The sequence below is a fragment of the Squalius cephalus genome (assembly GCF_949319135.1).
Source record: "Squalius cephalus genome assembly, chromosome: 3".
NCBI classification, from domain to species: domain Eukaryota; kingdom Metazoa; phylum Chordata; class Actinopteri; order Cypriniformes; family Leuciscidae; genus Squalius; species Squalius cephalus.
The window spans coordinates 18,895,268-18,915,766 of NC_137124.1; the positions used below are offsets into that span (position 1 = coordinate 18,895,268).

General features: G+C 39.7%; 1 protein-coding gene across 36 annotated transcripts in view; it reads left to right on the forward strand.

Annotated features, from left to right (window-relative positions):
• sox6 (SRY-box transcription factor 6) overlaps positions 1-20,499 on the forward strand; it is a 147,105-nt gene that overhangs the window by 72,370 nt on the left and 54,236 nt on the right. For 32 of the 36 annotated variants that reach the window (XM_079865710.1, XM_079865726.1, XM_079865713.1 and 29 more), the window contains 3 exons: positions 918-1,007; positions 11,179-11,351; positions 13,214-13,282. In XM_079865710.1, coding sequence (XP_079721836.1) covers positions 918-1,007; positions 11,179-11,351; positions 13,214-13,282 — 332 coding nt within the window. The remainder of the gene's footprint in view (positions 1-917; positions 1,008-11,178; positions 11,352-13,213; positions 13,283-20,499) is intronic. The other 4 variants (XM_079865720.1, XM_079865705.1, XM_079865722.1 and 1 more) reach the window with 3 other exon arrangements.

Genomic DNA, 20,499 nt, shown 5'->3' on the forward strand with positions numbered 1-20,499 from the left:
GAGAGATTTTCAAGACACACTGCAGTATTTCGATTTTCAGTGTAGTATTTCAATGCACACTGCCATATAAATGCCTCTTTACTGCAGTTGTCTGTGCTATAAGTTCACTCAAACTGTGTTTGTGGTAATTCGATCTAATATGATTTTTAGTATTTTTTTGAATTTTTTTTTAAATAGAGCATTACTTTATAAATTGTATTTATAAAGTATATTTATATTGTATTTTTGTATTTATACTGTACCTGTGTTCATAGTTTGACCTTTTGACATTAAAGGTGCTGAATGTAACTTTTTGACTGTACTAAAGCATAAAAATACCATATGTTTGCAGAGATGCTAAGTTAACATACTTGTTTCTCTGAAAAACAATGCTACAGCCAGTTATTTTATTTTAAAATATAGGTTCCGTGTCAGATTATCTGTTTTTGTTTCAGTCTGTGTGATCTCGCCCACTGCCAATTTACCCAATAGTATTTCGACACCCTGGGTTGCCAGTTGGTGGAAATCACAGCGTATTACAGCCATCGAAGCCAGCAAACAAACTAGGTCAGAGATCGCAGATTCTACCTGACCTAAAATACCTCGGCATAACAAGCCAAGCCCACTCATCAACTTGCAAGTGTGAATATCTCCTTGCCTTCCATTGTCAATTGCGCTCGCTCCTGTTGCTTGTCCTTAATCTGGAAACCCACGTTGCGCGTTGAGTCTGAGGAGGAGGGGCAGGGGAAACAACCCTCTCCAATATTTTGAATTTGAACTGCAATACCCATTTCAAACCGCTAGCTGTCAATCTTACATACTGCACCTTTAAATCTACTATGTGAGAAGCATAGAATACAGCCTGAAAGTTAAATGGTTTTACTTTCCTCGTTTGTATATGCATTCAGTTTAATTCTGAGATGTCGCCTGTGTTTCAGAATCCTCCTGCATGGAGAAACTCCTTTCTAAAGACTGGAAAGAAAAAATGGAGCGACTCAACACAGGCGAGCTGTTAGGAGAAATTAAAGGTAACGCTTACAAATGTGTTTCCATCAAATTAAGAAAGAATGGTGTGGTCCACGTGCCAGAATATGGCAGAAAAAGATCAGAAAGCAACCTTTTCTGTTCACTCTTATCTTTCCTATCTTTATTTTAACCTCTTCCTCCTCAGCATGACTGTTAAATGAGTTCAATATGCATTATGTCAGCTATATTTTGTTATTAATCTCCTGGAATGGAAATTGGACAGAATTCTTTGTATTCTGGTGAAATACATTTCTATAATGCTTGAACACACATGCAAAGGTGGGCTTGATATAAACAGAGAAAAGGGGAGATGGTTGCATGGGTGTGTTTGTATTGAAAGATAGTGCGGCCCATACACTGTTTTTACCCACTGAAGGTGTTCATGGGATATGATTTTTTATTTTTTATTTTATTCCATGAGCAGGTCTTAGCACTGGCTGTTACAGAGACGTGTTTATGTAGCAGGAGACGGCACTGCACCGGTTCTCTGATAACACACTAGTTCTGCCCGGCTCCAGCCACACACTCCTCCCTCACTATCTCTAACTCTCTTTCTCTTCCCTTTCTCTGGCACACTTGGTTTTGCCGTTCATTCCTGCCGACACCAATCTGCCCCATATCCTCAGAGGTTTATATTGACTCTTGATTTACAGTCACGTGTTTCAATAACAGCCTTTTTTGTTGGGTGAGGTGCAGGTGTCATAACGGTTAGAATATCCTCTATGTTATAACATCAGTATTTCAGGCTGTTTTATTGGAGAAGACGTTTAGGAGGCAGTTAATAGCTGGATTTAGATTGCAAGGGTAATAACATTGGAGAGAAGTGTTATTGTTTTTTGTTCCCTCGCTTAATGGTTAAGCCTCTTTTCCATCCCTGCACTGTTTAGAATTATGAAAAACGTTTGTCCTTGGTTTTAATTATTGGATTAGACCTACTCTCTGTGGTGTGTGTGTGGAGGTGGGGGGAGAAGAGGGGAAAAAGAAACAGTCGCACATTCTAATAAGTGCATTCATTGGCAATAACCTTAATGAACCCCCAAATGTAAATCACATCTCAGTAAACCAGATTCATTGTACCTGTCCCTGTTATGTGGCACCGTAGATCAAAGTGCAGCGAAGAAAATGGCGAGGAAAGATTTAGCCTTTTGAAAGGAGATCTTTTTAAATTACAGGGTATTTTTCTGTTGGATAAATGGCATTGGGTGAGGTCATGTTTAAAAGGTATAAACAGGTAGAAGGCGTTGATGATACCCCACCAGTGGCCTCCGTTGTGATTTCCAGTGAGGCTGCGGGTGACTGTAGAGAAACAGACAGAATTACTTTTCATATCATACCGGCAGCCTAAGGTTTCTAATTAGCCTGCCATTTCATATGACTGTAGACATTTCAAAGGCCTCCTTTGTGCTCCCCCTTACAAAATGTCTCTCTCTGCGTTTGAAGTCGGCCTGATGTAAATACGGGCAATTAAAAAGGAAGCTCAGGGTTGGAGACACACAAGGTCTGCTTAATTAATACACAAACAAAGGCACCAAGCTGGAAAAGAGAAAAAACACACAACTTATGATTAAGATCTAAAGTGTTATGATAAATCAGAGAGCGCATTAATAGTCGGGTTAAAAAATCAATACAAAGGCCACACGTTCCTCCAGCTCGAAATTAATGGAGGAGAGTGCTGGATAAAAGATGGCACGAGGATGAAAAGGAGGCTGTTGCCTGTTTGGCCTTGCTGTTTTTGCTCGCATATCTGAACCGATGGCATTGTGCATTCTACCCACATTTCTTTGTGCTATTGTCATCGCACTACAAAAACCCGCCTTTGATCTTTGTTCGATAAATAAATCGGCTGGGAATCACTGTCCCCGCCAAACTATGTTGGAACAAAATAAAGTTTTGAAATCTCCGCAGCTGTTCTTTAAAACCTTTACATATTTTCACCTTGTGAACCTGTCGAGACACTGCGCTGTGGTAAGAAAGAGTTTAGGAGGTGCAAAAGTAACTGATTGCCTTAGGGAATGAAGAACAATGGTGGAGAGAGAGTGGAAAAAAGCTGAAACTCTGAGAACACTTAGACTGTTTTCTAAAACACACTGACACGTCCGGACCTGCCCAACTCTGTTGCACAAAACAAGTAAACAAAGTCAAATACCAGATTTTTTTTTTTTTTTTTTTCAGTTTGGATGTTTCTTATATTTTAAGTAGTTTTTAAGCTCTGTTTATCTGAAAAAACGAAATTATATCCGGTTATTTGACGCATGAGTTTGAGAGGAAGGCCAGAATTGTTTTTGAGTGCTCTTAATTGTTGCCGAATACTATGTTTTCTTTAAGCCCTGTGTTGAAATCGGCACAGGGTTTAGGGGCAGCGGTAGCGGGTACAGGGCGTAAAAGGGAGTCAGCTACGGATCGCTTTTCACCCGCCGCCGCTGGAGCGCTGTGTTTGTTTTCATACCTGAGCTCAGCTGTCAATCAGGAGGAACGGTGAAGAGAGAGATGAGATCTACAAAACAAAACCACAAAGCAGGAGAAGCAGGATGTCTGGAGGACGTCCAAACCACAGCACTGCCTGTTTGATTGTTAGAGAGAGAGAGAGAGAGAGAGATATGAACAAATACAGAGTAACACATCAGATATATGCCAGAGAGTTTTAATGACCAAATTTAATGCAAAGATGTGCTGCTGGTGCAATTAAGACTTTGTATTAGAAGCTTTGATTCACTTCAGCTACATTTAATTTTTCATACAATTAAAGACATTGGCACCCCTGCACCCCAGGTTCATTATTTGATGTGTTCCAGGAAATGTTCTAGTGGAATTTTAATTTGTCTTTGTCTTTTTAATGGATTTCATTAGTCAACCAGAGCTCCGCTCTTCTGCCGATGAGCCGTTTTGTTTCTTTCGCCTTGAACATTCAGATGTCCCTGACTGTTTAAAAAATGCGAAGTCAAAATGTACTCGGAAGATCAGAGTATCCAAACGGAAACCAAAAAAAAGGACAGAAAATCTGAAATCTCAGCATTGTGTGATCGCGTGAAAGTGGTGACTATAGCTGCAATGTGAAAAAAGGGGTCCCTCGCTCTTTACCTAATCAATTTCTGAGTGTCGTCTACATGGTTGTGAAGAGAAAGTCCTGTGGCTGGCAGATAAGTAGAAGCTTTTTAAGAGAGCGGCAGGGCTGAGGGTGATTTCGATGTGACTCTTACCTGGCTTTGGCGCTCTTGGACAGAGAGCGGACTGTGAGGGTACAGAGCGCCGATTGTTCCAGCAGCTGGATTTACTTTTAAAACATGATTATTCAATTTAACGTCAGCTTTATTCTTAATGGCTCCAATAAAGGCAGAGAACCCATGCTAGTGTAGATACAGTATGTGATGTGACACTCAAGGATAAGCATGAATATCTTTTTTATCATTGCGATGCACTTTTTAAAGCATTGCTATTCCATTTAAAAAAATGGTATAAAACACAAAATAATTATACATTAGATAGTAAGGAAAAATAATAATAATTTCATTCATTTTACTGTTTCATTCAGTTTCGTGGGATTTAAAAAAAACATCCTCAGATAGAAATTATTTTATATTAATTGTTTGTATTCATTTATATATTTTATTTATGAGTCATATATTTGTATTATTTAAATGGATATTAATAATATGTTTTATTTATTTCTTATTAATATTAATTCTAAATATTAATATTCATTTTATGTAATTTAATTATTGTAGATTTATGTTGAGTTTGCACTTTAAGAAATTTATTTGAAAATAAAATTATAACTGACTTTACTTAAGTTTCTGCGATTTGAAACGATTTCAACGATTTGAAAAAAAATACAAAACAAATATGAGATTGATTGTAATAAAATAGTTTAATCGGTGCACATTTTTAGTTCAAGTCTATTACTGAAATAATTGAGCATCTTTTGAAGTGAGGAAAAACAAAGCAAATTTCTGTCTGCTTACTGACAGTTGATCTGTACCAGATTTGAAACCGTTTTAGACATTGTTTCTGACCGAGGGAGAGGAAACCCTCTCCCCCCATCACAGCATCTGAAATATTCCTTCATCCCCCCCATCCTCTAGTGGCACGCTCTGCATTTTTCTCTCCCTAACGCCTCAATAGTCAAACTGTTTGCCCTTATGTACCCAAGTGAAATATGAGCCACTGTAAATTATTATTCTTTGGGCCACATTTGCAAGATGAATGCGGGGAGAGCTGTGCTCCGTTTCTTTCCTAATGAATTGAGGAATTTAGCTTGTGGTGTTTGGCTGTAGAAAGGCACACCTTGTTTGCCTCCTCTCCTCGCATGGTGTTATTGAAAGTGCTTGTGAACAGGAGCGCGTTGAGGGGAAGACAGCCATCGAAGAAGCCCGACACACACACACACACACACACACACACACACACACACACACACACACACACACACACACACACATGGTTCAGACCTGAGGAAAATCACTTCTCTGAACACTAAACCACAGGGCATGCATTTAAGCTTTCCTGCTAGGCAAATATTTTCATTTATTAGGGACATTCACAATGTCCTACACTGTTACAAGCTCTAGCTACAGTTGCTCAGAGGTGGTGAAACCCAATAATGCAATTATTCACAAATTAGAAACATCTTTGCGTGACGTGTGCCACTAGCAAACACAGGTTTAATTCTGTGTACTGCAGTGTTGGGAGAGCTAATGTTTATCAGAGGACGGGTCGCAGAGCTAATGTTCTGCTCACGGCCGTGTAATGCTGTTTAAGAGCTGGCAGGGCCATGCCCGGGTCGCTTTAGCGCATGTCACGCTGGATTTCCGACTACAGTAGAGTCTCCGGACTCTGTCTCCACTCCTCCCCAAGCCCCGGGGTCCTAAGGGGATGTACATTGCTACTAATGAAATCTTTATGCACAGGCACACAAGCACAGAGAACAAGCTAGGCCTTGAATGGTTGTTAGGTTTAATCAAGGTTTTTTATTCTCTCTAATGATGATAATAATAAAACAGGAAGAGGTCAAGGCATCTAAGTGAGTGATGAATGGGCGATTTTAAACGTGTGTGTTCAAGGACAGTTTCATTCTCAGCGGTGACCTCGGCGTCGATAAACTCTGATAGGAGAAACATTAAAATGCACACCAGGAGCTCTCTGTCCCGCGTCTGTTTGTGTGGGTGTGTGTGTTATATGGTCAGGTTGAGCTGTTATTTCGGTTGGACTCTTTAATGAAGAGGTTTGTGTGATGCTGAGGATGCTGGGAGAAGAGCGGGGCTCTTGCATTATCTTAATTACACTCGTGAGCATCGCTGCTGTCGTCATTAGATTATTAGTCTGCATTAAAGTGCCCCATGAACGTCAAGAACATGAAGTGTGTCTCTGTTTAAGAGCCACTCTGTTGACTTTTGGTGTCAATCTAGTGTTTTCGAGATGGGATGGGAAAAAATACAAATCCTTGTTGAGAGTGTGTAGTAAGATGTAATGGAGTGCATTTAATTTACATACTCAGAGTAGTATTCATATTCTGCTATCACACATAGAGTATGTAAATGAAATGATGTAGAATTATCCAGAACAGATTTAAATACTGTGTTTTGGTTGCTAAGCTTCTGTGCAGGCTTGGCCATACATGCTAAAATGCACAGCTAATCACATTTAAATGCTCACAGTACTGTATCTCGTTTGGCACTAGTATATATTGAGGACAAGACGTTCGCCCTTTTTTTATAGCCTGGACAAGAGCTGTAAATTTGCATTATGCAAAATTTTAATGCAGCATTGAAAGGTTTTTTGAGTTGATGATTTGGGCTGCCATATGCTTACATGTGCTAGCAGGTCCTGGTGCATGCTAGTTAATGAAGTTTTATTGGCAGGATCAGCAGGGTTTCAATCCTCGCATGGGGCAGAAGGCTAGGTAAAACAGCTGTTGGTCATACTGTCTCAATTCAGGAGAAAGTAAAAAACATTTTATTAATGCCATATTAGTCAATATGCTGCTTATCATTCAACAGCACAAATGTGATTCATTTTAAATGTTTGTTTAAATGTTGTTGTTATTATTATCATTAAAAATATCATATTATATATTTGTGTATATTATATTTGACATTTAATTTCAGTTTATATTTTAATTTATAGTTTATAGTTTATAAATTATGTAATTATTAAGAGTAATTAATATTATATAAATTATTTATTGTAATATAGTATTATATTAGTATTTTTTTTTATTAAATATTTATTTTAGGTATCAGTTGTTGTTTATGCAGTTGTATTTTTTTGCATGTTTACCATTGGTTCTTGTCTTTAGATGCAACAAGGTTCTGCACTCTTAATAGTGATTTAACCGTGCTCACTTTGAGGTCACTGACAAAACATTCAAATATATTTTTTAATTCTCTTTGTCATCTTGACTTGAACTCTCTTATTTGGTATTGACATTGACAATGGAGACAGAGATTCTTCACATAAAATAACCTTCAGAATCCATATGGGGACCATAAATCGCAGTCCTTGTGTGTATGTATCGCTGGGCTAAAAATATTTTTTTTATTTTATTATTATTATTGGTTCAGATGAGAGAACATACCTTTTCACAGCCCCTTAGCTGCCAGCCATGTCAGGCACGCCAGCTATGCACAGCCCGCGTCCGGGCCCGGCCCGGGCACAATCGCTGCTTTTAGAGCCCTCTTAATTTACTTAGGATGGGCTCGCAGCATATGGGAGTATCCACAAAAGCCAACTGATGGAGAGACAAAGAAATTCCAGTATTCGGACATTAGGGGGGAAAAAAAGTCATTCAAATTTAGTCATAATGGTTCAGCTGTCCCATCCAAAGGAAGAGAAGAGAATAGAGAGTTTTTCCCTCTTTCGCCCCTTTTCTTTTTTTCCTCCTCTTTCTTCCTAGTGTGTGCCTGGATCTTTTATCTCTCTTATTCACTTGGGACTCTTCAAAGTAACAAGCTGCCCTCTCTTCCCTTGGTGCTGGACTTGGAACTCAAATTAGGGACTGCTTGATTAGAGGGGAAGGGGGGGTGGGGTTGGCCTGGGGTGGCAGAATGGCTGTTGGACAGAACAAATCGCACCCCTACAAAGTGTCTTTTATCTGGTGGCCCCTCTCTTTGACAGCTCCCTCTCTCGCTCATTCACTGCAGTCGCAGTTGTTTCTCTCCGGTATTCGAGTTGGACATTGTTGGAAATGCCATCCAATCTGGTTTGTGACAGTGAAGGGAGAGGAAGGTAAATGTTCTGTTGATGTCGCCTCTCTTGCATATTCTTGCTCATTCTTTCTTTTTCCCCCTCAGCCAAAGGTCCTGAGTGGAATCTTATGTCCTCGTTGATGAATTAGACAAACCTAACCTTCTCTCATTATTTAAAATCTCCTGGCCAGACCCTGTCAAGCCAGAACGACAATGCAAGGAGACACCTTTACAAGAGCAGCCAGACTCACTGCCGTTAAGAGCAATGCAATATGCACCACTGCTCTCTTTGTCAGCACTCTGCAGACAGATACAGAGCGAGCTCCCCCCATGCTCCCCTGCCAATAAAAGTTTTATCTGCTTTTAAAAGAAATCTATAATTCAATACAGAAAGAACAGGATTTTCTATACCAAAACAGGAGTACCAAAATGTGCACAATTCTCATGTAATTCTCACAACTGAGTTTTATCCATACAAGTAAATTAATGTATTCATTTGTATTGATATATCTCAATTATGAGATTTAAAATATGTTTTATCACATTATTTTATAGTAATATTTTTTTATTTTTAATATGTAATATATTGAATGTATTAATTTTAATAACTTTTATTTTTAAATGTATTTATATAGTTTTATTCATGCTTTATTTGTATATATAGATACAGTATATACATACATACTAGACTGTTATTAGACCAATTTTTAACAGTATTATTATTTATGTTAGATTATGTAATAGCTATATTTATTTTTACACAATACCATGTATAATATTGTTAAATATTAGCCTATTTTTTGCTATTCAAGTGCACATCTTTCAAGACATTCAACTTTCCATTATCCACTGAGAAGTTGTCTGTTTTAGTCAGAAAACAATGAGGTAGGACCAGAACAGGGCAGAAATATGAGGAGGGAAAAACAGGGGTGAGAGAGAAGCAGGAAGACATTTTGGTAGCGGGGTGGGGTGTTAGGGGTGAGCTCTGGACAATCGAGCCGGAGACGAAACAATGGAGCCTCTGTTAGTATGCTGCTTGTGTTTGTGCAGACCAGCACTCTGCATACACAGAACCTGTGCTGGGTCCTCCACAATCTGCGGCCTCTCTGTAAAACTTGGCCACTGTAATACGCATGCAATCGTTACCTCTCTCTCTCTCTCTCTCTCTCTACATATATATATGTATGTTTGAAAAATGATAATTATGGAAGTGTAGTCCTGACTGTTGTATTTCATTACCAAGTGCAGCGGATTGTGTGATTGAAATGTGTGATTGAGTTGGAGGGTTGTCCAGAGAGCTCCTGAGTGGGCAGAATTGAGTCCAGATGTTTGCCCCTCAGTAGGATATGAGTCCTGTCCTCCCCCAGAGGCCCCTGAGATTCTCTGTTGGGAGGAGGGGCAAGTTATGCTATTTGACATCCAACAGCCCTTCTGACTTGGTGAAGTGTCTTTCCCTTCGTCCACTGAGAGATGCTCTGCCGCCCCCACCTCCTTCTGACTCTCTCTCTCTCCCCATCTCTTTCTGAGCGTGCACGGGGGCAGATGTCAGTCCCGACAGCAGCAGCCACTAAATACGGCCGTTCATGGCTCAAGCCAAAGGTTAATAAAATCGGTAGCAAATGTATCAATTTTACAGATAAGCCATTCACAACAAGTGTAGTCTGCTGAATAAAAAGTCAATTCAGACCCAAGGAAACCACATGCAGTAGCAGTGAATGGGCGCTTTTCAGGTATCTTTTTTGAGAGAGAGGGTAAATAGAGAATTGCAGCCTCTCTCCTTTATTGCTGCCGTGCAGGCCCGGCCAGTAAATTGCTCTGAATGGGGGCTGGAGGTTGACAGGCCCTATTAAGACAAATGGCCTTCCTCATCAGAGACATAAAATAAATCAGGTGTTTAGTCAAATTAAAATAGTTGAACTAGAGCAGGCCCCAGGGAGCCGCTTCAGAGAAACTCAAGACAGATGTGGCCAGGGGAGCACAGGAAGACACCCAGGAAAGAATTTAACACTGAGCTGGCTGCTAGCCAAGCCAATCATACTGTTCTCATGCAGCAGCAGGTTAGCCTACTGTCCGGAGGCAGGATCACTTAGCATTGATTAGCTTAAGGTACAGCGCAGCCTCATGGGAGGACATGCAGGAGGCATGCACATTTTCTGGTGTGATTATGCTTTGGGTAGAGACACAAGAGAGATAATGAGAGAATACAGAGGTGACGGTGACCCTGTTTGCGAGAGGCATGTCAGCTCCGAGGTGTTTGTGTCTACTCCTCCCTTAATGAGAATTGAGAGCAGTCATTACATGGCAGCGCCTCCAGTCATGCGACTGTCGCCAGTACGCACACACACTTGCCCTGTATTGTCTGTCACTAATCTGCCACCTTCACTCGTTTTGTGACAGCTCCTCTTATTTAATAGGAACAATTCCATTCCTCACCATCTCTCAGAGAAGCCGCGATCACCAGAAGTGGAAAGAGAGAGAGTGAGGGACTCGCGACCTTCGCACTTTTATTGAATCCTTTCCGTTGTTATACTTGGGCTGTTTGGATGATACCATTCTCGGCTTTGAAGGAGCTAGAGTTTCCCTCCCGGACCGCCTTCTGTGGTCTTCAGGAATTCTCTTGACTGATACATACTGTATCCGTTCGGATGCTCAGCATTTGCTGGCTCTGTCCTGCCCTCTCAAGAGAGAGAGAACTTGCTGATCCCATGAGCGTCTCGATTGTGGGAGCTTTTTATATCTCTGATGTGCAGATCAATTAACAAGGATCTGTTTTGCAGCTCTTGCTTTGTTTGCTGTTCTGTCTCTAGGATAACTGACCTTTGCATTCATATAGAGACTATATTTAAGAGGTGAGGGACATCTGGCTGTTGTAACATGAGATGTAAACCTTTTCTTTTCACTGCTGGGAGAGTGTACAGGGTCATGGGGAGAAGACTTTGTTTCTGTTCTTGCCTTTGATTTCTTTTGTTTGACTGCATGTGTTCTGTCGCAGGTACTCCAGAAAGTCTTGCAGAGAAGGAGCGACAGCTCTCCACCATGATCACACAGCTCATCAGCCTGCGAGAGCAGCTCCTGGCCGCCCATGATGAGCAGAAGAAACTGGCCGCCTCACAGATGGAGAAACAACGTCAGCAAATGGAGCTAGCACGCCAACAGCAAGAGCAGGTGAGAATGTGCAAACCAGGGTGGAGTGCCATTCAGAAGTCAAAAGTCAGAATTCAATAAATCAGAATTAAAGTCTGTTCCTGAATCTGAATTTTGGTAGCAAACAAGATGTAGAATTAAAATTTGAATTTGGAATGTATGAAGTAAATTGGAAATTATTTGAAAATCAAAGAAATTTGAAACTGCAAGTTTTAACTAAAATAGCAACATTTTAATTGTTTTAACGTTTTACCCTTTGGAATTTGTCCTTAGTTTGTATATATCATCATCATATTTAATTTACTTTTAATTTAACATTTTAATTAATGTTAGTGAACCAGTGTGGGAGAACTTCATTTCCCAGAATCCATTAACTGTTTTGAATTTCAGTTCAATTCAGTAAATTCCTCTTCCTGTCATTTCAATTCAACTTCACGTGGGGTGTTGCCAATTCAGTTAAAATTCACAATCATTATTTAAAAGGAAGCTAATTGTCCCCAAACCGTCTCTCACTGGCTTCATAATGTATATGTCCTATAAACCCAGTTGTTTTGTTTAAAGTTATCTAGTGAAGATATTATCAGCCATGCATCACATATTCTTATTTTATAGTCTCATTTATCAGAAAAAGCATTTAAAACAAAATTACTCTTATTTGCTTTTAAATTAGTAATGAGTCCTTCTATTTAGCAATTTAATATTTTGATTTAGCTTATGGCTTGATGTTTCCGATTTTTCCTTGATAAATCAGGCTCTATGGTTGTGAGGATGGATGCACAAAGTAATGGTTATTGTAAATAATTGATAAAATATGGAAGCATGTAAATTGGTAGGGAAATTGATCACTATTAATTCAAACTTTGCATGAGAAGCATGTGTAGCTCAATCAAATGAGGCGTACTGAAGGCATCAGCAGCTCATGAGCTCCGTTAATGTCGCACAAGATACATCTCCATCTTCACAGTTTTTTTATGGTGAAACCATATAATTGCTGTCAATTTATTATGCAGATGAATAGGTGCATGTTAATGTGGTCTGCGTTTACCTGAAGCGGATACGCTAATTTCTGAATTCGTCCTATTAATGTCACCCGACTCTCCACATTAATATCCAACTTTATGAGGATTGTATCTTCATTGTATGCTCAGCTGATTTTAATAAACGGTTATTGCAGGAATTTACAGTTTCGCAAATGTTCAAGAATGTATTCCTTTCCATTAATGACAAACAAAATGGAGGGAGAGGATAGAAAAGAGCTAGAGAGAAAGGGAGGGGGAGGGAGGTAGGGGGAGCCTGAAGTTAGGATGTCATTTAGCCATCCAGACACGACACAGTAATTAACTGTTGACACTAGTGAAGAAGCCAGCACAAATTAATCCTGACACATTTGCAGACGGGTGATATCTTACAGTGAACACTTTGTAATTATATTTGAAAATGAAAATTAAATGACACTTAAACCTAGGCTGTCAGGCTAACTGAGGAGGAGGAACGGGGGAGTCTGCAGGGGCTTGGAGAGATGGAGAGAGAGGGAGGATGCAATGCGCTTAACGTCGAGAGCCCACCCTTGGGCAGACCCGGCCACTCCTAGGTTGCATAAACATGCCAGTCTTTCACCCTGTGGCACATCGCCCCGGCCAGGCCTGGAGCTGGGTATAATAAACATTAGCAGGCCTCTGATTACAGTCATTAGGGTCAATTGGTGAACGAGAGATGTTACCCACAAGCTCTGATTGCATATATTATCTGTCTGCATAAATACATGGTACAATAAATCCAGTTGCTCTCTCATAGACTATGATAACGTACATCCTTTAATGTTTTAGGCCAGGGTTAAAGGTTTCTGACGGTGTTCAGCTAAATGAATCACTTTGCTTTCGCAGATTGCCAGACAACAGCAGCAACTTCTGCAGCAACAGCACAAAATCAATCTCCTCCAGCAGCAGATCCAGGTCAGTGCTTGACTTTCACGTCTTCATCTGCTCTTATGCGCTTCTGTCAAAAACCGTTACTTTGTTTTTAAAACTGTCATCAATCACGTTACAACTGTCACCAATCAGGATAATTGGCCAATGTTAATTCGGAAGGGGCTATAGATGGGTAGAATAATTATCACTCCCTAATTAATGAAGGAAGAGAAAAAAAACTGAAATGAGAGAAAGCTTAATGACACCAAGTGGTGCCTGTTTGCATGTTTTGTGGAAAAGTGCCCTAAGGGTTTGAGACATGAAAGCCGGTGATAAATGCCTCTGAAATTACACCATCCCAGTGCGGTGACGTGGCAGCGGCTTTGGAAAAACAGCACAGGCGCTACTGTTAGCCCCGTTTCCCATTGTCCAATATTGGAAAAATCACTTTGCGTTCATTTGCTTGAACTCCGTTGCGGCCGACAATCCTGTAAACATACCGTAAATTGCACAAACTTTGCCTTTTGCAAATATTTGCTGCTTGCTTCAAGTCAGTTTGAGTGATCTTTTGAAGGTCTCTCTTTATAAGTGTGCTTCAAGAATAGGCTCATTGAAAGTTTGCTTTTTGCTTAAAATAATTGAATTGGATTAGTTGCAAAGTACACACTGTGGTCACCCAAATCCGTTTTCTCGCCACAAAGTGGATTGCACTTTTTCCCCCCTCCGTCAAGCAATTATATGAAATGAAACAAAATGGGAGAGGGAGAATAAAAAGATTGCTTACAAGAGTGCCATAAATAAATGTGATGTAAATGCGAAGAAAGAAGGGGGAAAGATGCAGCAGAAGAATGAGTGTGCCTTTGTGTGCGTGTGTGAGAGGGCTGTTGGTTTGTGTGGTATGTGGTGCTTCATCAAGCAAGGTTACCAGACCACCCAGTCAGAGACATGGACGTACACAAGCTGGTCAGTGGCAGTGGTCAAGGTCTTTACACACACTATACACATAAAAGCCAAGGGCAATGAAAGCAGCCCATGCCTGGAGATACTTTCTTCCTCTTATTTTTTTCCCGCTTGCTTTCATTGGAGACAGGTACAACATTCCCCACTCCTCCTTTCTCTCCTAGATTCACACCCAATTCACCATGATGCCAGCTGGTCTTCTCTCACATTTTTCATCACTTTTTACACACTTATTTCATTCTTTACCTCTCAGTCCTCACTTTTCACTCTCTATTTCACGTCTCATATCTTCCTGTGCATTTGACATGTACTTCAAAGCCCGTAAGCTTGAGGCCCTCAGAATGGAATCCAGGAGGTTTTCTTCTCAACGCTGTACCATTCATTGTGAGGTTAACCATCTGCCTTTCTTACTTTCTCTGCTCAGATGTGTCAGGTAAAAACAAACCACTGTCTTATTTACACAGCCCGAAGCACGACAGATTTATAGCTCGGCAGTAAAACGTAAAACCTCTGTCAAGTGAAGTGCACTTCTCGAGAGAAAGACCCAATCTGTTAAAGGCTTGTGCTGTTGAAGAGCCCACAGAACTAGCCACTGTGCTACTAACGGCTGTTATACGCACTCCACCGCGCCATGTGTGTGAAAATCAGCGCTCTTCACTTTCCAGTAGACAGGCCCCTACATGCTTACTGTGTGTTCAGACGGTAGCAGTGGAGTAAGAGTTTGTGTGAACAGTTTAATTACCTTTTCGAGTGGAAACTAGCGACAGAGCTCATCCTAAACAGCTGGGCTACACTATATTGTCATTCCTGCAGTGCACTGAAGAGCAGCTAACATAAGTAGCTATGTTAACATAACTTTTTTGGCAGCATGACATGAGCAAAGCTGTCAAAATATATTATAGCTTTTACTCTAAAAAGCTAGCCTTTCCAAAAAATAGAGATACAGCATAATAGTTTACTGTCATATTGTATTGTGCGTGTGCACCACCTTTCAAAAGTTTAGGGTCTTTCTAAAAATAAAAAAAAGATTAATATTGGTATTCAACAAGAACACATTAAATTGATCAAAAGTGACAGTACAGAAATAATTTCTATTTCAAATTCTTTAGAATTTTCTATTCATTTAAAAAAAAAAAAAAGACATCCTTGATAATACTAATAAATGCTTATTGAGAACCAAATCAGCATATGATAATGATTTCTAAAGGATCATGTGACACTGAAGACTGGAGTAATAGCTGCTTAAAAAAAATCAGCTTTTGCCATCAAAGGAATACATTTTAAAAATATATAATAATAAAAAAATAGAAAACAGATGTTTTAAATTGTAATAATATTTCAGAATATTACTTTTTTACTGTATTTTTTATCAAATAAATGCATCCTTGGTGATCTTAAGAGACGTTTTTAATGTATCACAGTTTTCAAACACAAAACGAAAGTAAAGTACACAAACATAAAAAATACAACAAAAAGTCTAGGCCTAGTCCTCTTTCGTCCTTTACTGTTGTTGCTCCTTTTCTCCTCCTGGAGCTCCTCCGTGAGAAACTCGCGGCTGGTGTGGCTCATTAGCACTCGCGCTACCGACCTCGCTCCGTTCCCACGGCTCTCGGCCCCGCCCTGCTTGCCACGTTTATTAGATCCATGTCATACAGTGTGATTTGTAATGATCTTAATGGTCTGTAGCATGCATCAAACACAAGAGACAGTCTCTATCTGCTGCTGTTACACTGGGTTATAATCACAAATTTTAAGACCAGAACACGACCAGAAACGGACACCAAGAAAGTCAGGCTTAGGACCTGTATCTTATTATGCTTTTTTATCTTCTCTGACTTTGTTTTCATATATCATTACCATTGCCTCCCTTTGTGACCCATTTAACTTCCGTCTCTTGAGGCCATGGCTTGTCGTAAAGAAGAAGGGAAAGTCGTAAGGCAAGAGTACGATGCGATGGGAAGCGAGATGAGGAGGCTTGCTAATGCAGTTCTTTGGCACTCTGTTTTCATTAGAGCTAGCTCTACAAAAAATGCCCAGTGCTCTTAATATACAACAGCTTTTGAGTTAATTAGTACTCCAAACAAGCTCTTCAGCCTTCATGTAGAAGACGTAAAAGTTGAGTGGTAAAACAGCATGCACGGATTGGGTTTCCCCGCTGTTAGCATGGAGCGTGTGCATGGTTTAAAGAGCCAGTCTCCCCATCAAAGCGCTACTGTTTTGGCTCACATGGTAAGCGGCGCTTTAGACCTTTATTGCTGATGTAACTGATCACATCACTGGATTCTGTAAACGGGACTGAACGGGGTCCAAATAAAACTATCAGGCATGTAACTAAATACAGCGCTGGCTCGGAAAACCAGTTCTGGTTTTCTCCAGAGTTGTTTGGCACTGTCCGTTGCCCAAATCAAACCACTTTTAAATTGCCTTTCTCTCTGTTTCGTCCTTTCACATTTTATACAATGAGCTCAGAGAGACGGAGAGATTGAGACTTTGTCTTTTCAGGAATTACAATGTCACTTGTTTTAAAGATAACAGATGTTTAGATTACAGCGTTAGAGGCTTATCAGAACTTCAAGCTCAAGGTTTTACTTTCTTATTTATTTCTTTAGCCAAAAGCCTCTTGTTGAGAAATTTCATATGGCAACTAATTCCGTCCAGGGACCGGATTACTGTTATGTGACTGAAGCACAAACTTAAAAGCACCATCAGAGATTGAAGGAGAGGCTTAGGAACAATTAAAAACAAATGTCAAAGTAAATCTTGATCTGAAAGAGAAAATGTGTTACTTATGTAAGACAAGTAAAGCCGCACAAATAAGAACATGTAAAAGCCACCGCCTCCAACAGGAAGGCAAGCCTGTGTTGTTCTTAGCTGTTTAGAATCGGTATTAATCAAGCCGAGTGATTCGTGTTCCGCTGACCTGTTTACAAAGAGCCAGTCTCCTTGACAATTCAACTCTCGATTTTATTCGCCCTCGTACCATTAAAATCAGCTAAAATTGTGGATGGCTTCCTGTAGGAAAGAAATATCATATGGGAGAGATCTTTAATATCTTATTTCATTATCCTTGACAGAAATGAGTTTAAATAAACAGAAAATGGGTGCTTTAATTTTCTCTATACATACTGTAAATAAAAAAAGTTTTTTAGCCAAAGGAATATAATATGAAAAAATAAAATTAAGAAAATATAATTTATATAACAATAATTTATTTATTGATTTAAAAAAAAGTAATTTAATTTAAACCTCAGTTGTTTAAAACCCCTTTCCATTTCTCTTTCTCTTTTCAGATTCTTTTATTTGTTTTTCTTTTCTTTCTTTTTTGTTATTTCTTCCTTTTTGAGTTTCTTGGGCTAAAAACCAAAACAACACACTGATGAATGAGTAGTCAAACAGTACTAAGTTCTTGACCAAAAGTTTGTTTAACGTAATGATATTGATATGTGATTAATCACTTTCCTTTTTAAATTTCCTTTTCCCACTTTTGCTTTGCCTGAGCTGCCTACGATGATGACATAAGTCCATGTATACAAGGTTAAATCACAAAAAGGCTTTATTTTTCCAAGAGGTTGTTAGGAGAGACTGTTCTATGTCCTCTGAGCTCATACATCTCTTACACTTAATACTTATGATTAAAGCTGCTGTACTTGGTTGAGATTTCAAAGGCCTGTACATGTGTGCATGTGTATTAGGTGCTATTGTCTCTCTCTGGGCTCTGTTTTGCGACGGCAGCTGTAAATTCCCAGGCTGGACTTGGGGATGATCTGGGCCGGGGTTGACGTGCATCTCTAGCAGCGACTTGGCTCAGATCCAGGCATTCCTGCACGCTGGGGCTGGTACGATGTGAGCTGAGGTGACGTAGGGAGGAGAACACACAGGTGGAGGCAGGCTCATCTTATTGTATACACACATGCACAAACATCAAGAGAAGAATGATTCCCTCAAAGGTCAGCGTGAACTTTAGATACTGAGTCGAGGCGAGGCTGCGGTGTGTTTGAGGAAAAATTCCCGTTGAGATTAAACAACTCTTTCTCTACGAGAATCCCATTATGATGTTCATATACGGTCTCTCATATCACAGCAAACAAGAGTTTATTAGCTCCGATCTCCCTCCTCACACGGCACGGCTATGAGAGGCAGAGAGAGATAGTCACACTGAGCTGTGTTTGTCAACGGACAGAGATGCTGTTTGTCCGTGTAGGGCCATTGTTGTGCCGACGGTCGCTTCCTGTGTTTTAAAGCAGACCGCCGGTTCAAACACTCTGTCATTGTACAGGCCTGGTTCTACTTATCTAACCCCAGGGATCCACTTCCTCTTGCTACTCTACTGAGAGAAACCTCCACGTGGCTGTCTTCCGATGCCCCCCCCCCCTTTCTTCCTCCCACCCATCCTCCCCACCTCTCTCTCCCCTCTTTCTCCTGCCAGCACCGGCTGGATCACACAGACCTCTTGCTCTCCATCTCTCACCCTCTTCTGGCAATCGCCTTTTCTCGTCCACTTCTCTCATTCTTAGGTGGGATCTGTACACATTTTCTTGTTTTTTTCCCCCTTCAAAAATGAATGCATTAATGCATTATCCATTTAAATAACATACAAAATATTTTACGCAATTAATGCAGTATCCATTTTTTCCATCATCCTTTGGCAAGCAATCACGTTCTTATTCAATCGCAATAAGACTCAAAAGAGAATGCATTGCAGAGCTGGCGCGCACGTCTGTGAATCTCCCGTCTGTGTAACACACACACGACTTGTATGCACAGAAAGCCGCATCAGACATTGCTTGAATGAACAAAAACGTAAAATTATGCCAAAATGCACGTTTTGTCGAGTATACTCGCAAGCACAGTCTTAAAGGGGTCATTGGATGCAAAATTCACTTTTATATGGTTTTTGTATATAAATGCGTGTTTGCAGTGTGGACACAACCACCATACAATGAAAAAAAAAATCCATTCACTCCTTTCTTTTTAATCCGCAAAAAGCCTAAACACTCTCAATAATCAGGCCGTTTGGATTTTCTGAGCAATATGATGTCATATTGCTCATGCTCCGCCCACGGCCACTGACGGACTGTCCCATTTAGCATATTTCAGCCCTCAGCCATTTGTATACTGTCTGCCAAGGCAGCACTTTACGTGTCTTATGTTGAAACGCCCCATGGAAGAGAGGGGTGGGGTGAGCAGTTGCTCATTATCATTTAAAGAGACATGTACCGAAACGAGTCGCTGTGAACAGAGCTGTTTTTGAGGAGGTAAAAAGGGTGTTGTTTTACACAACCATTGAGGAATTTTAACCAAAGTATGTTACAAACTTTACATGAAGTTGATACCAACTTGTGGAAAATGGGCATCCGATGACCCCTTTAAATTAGTTAAATGAAGTCTTAAATGAACATAAAGAGTTGTGAGAAAATGGGATGCGTGTCAGGTACGCGTCATGTGCAGCAGGTCTCAAAGGGACAGCAGCCTAATAAACCTGCTGCTGTCTGTCATTTAGGATAATCAAAAAAAGAAAAAGAGAAAATCACTCACTGCTGTTGACTGAATTACTTTTGCAGCTTTAATAAGGATTGATCTATATTTCATTTATAATTTATACAGTGAAGACTGTGAAGTGTTTATTCAATTTCTGTATAGGTAGGAAGCCCTTTTAGACAAGGTTGCATGGGCCAAAAACTACAAAACTTTTTGGGCATTTTGACAGGGCAAGTCAAAATCTGAACTGGTCTGACTGGGCCAATAGAAAAAAATTGAGACCTGATATATTGAAGGGCACAGGTAAATGTGACATTTATTATAATGGGTTTATATGAAGATTGTTTCAAGTTCACTTATATTAAAAGGTATTATATATTTAAATGCCTAATAAATCTTAAAACCTATAGCCTAAAAACCTTAAAACCTAAATCTTAAAACCTTTCAATTATATTGTAATGCTGAATGGTTATAATTGCTACAATTAAGAAAAATTCATAGAGACTTCAGTAGCAGTATTGGTATCAGTGATACTGGCCTTCTTTCATAAAAAGATGCCATTAGACAAATATTTAAAATATAGGCTACTATTTAAAATATAGTCTTTGTTGTTTCTAAAATGTGAAAATTACAAATAAAAATGTATTAAAAACTTCTGTAGCTGAAGTTTTGCTAAGTTGAATTATTTTAAGTTATACTTTTTTTTTCTTTTTTCTTTTTTTACTGATGTATTCACATCATTTTTTTCAAAAGGTTTTCAGTGTGCTTTTATAGTAAGGAAAAACGAATTTAATCTTTACAGGTTGAGTAGCCGTTCCTTGTCC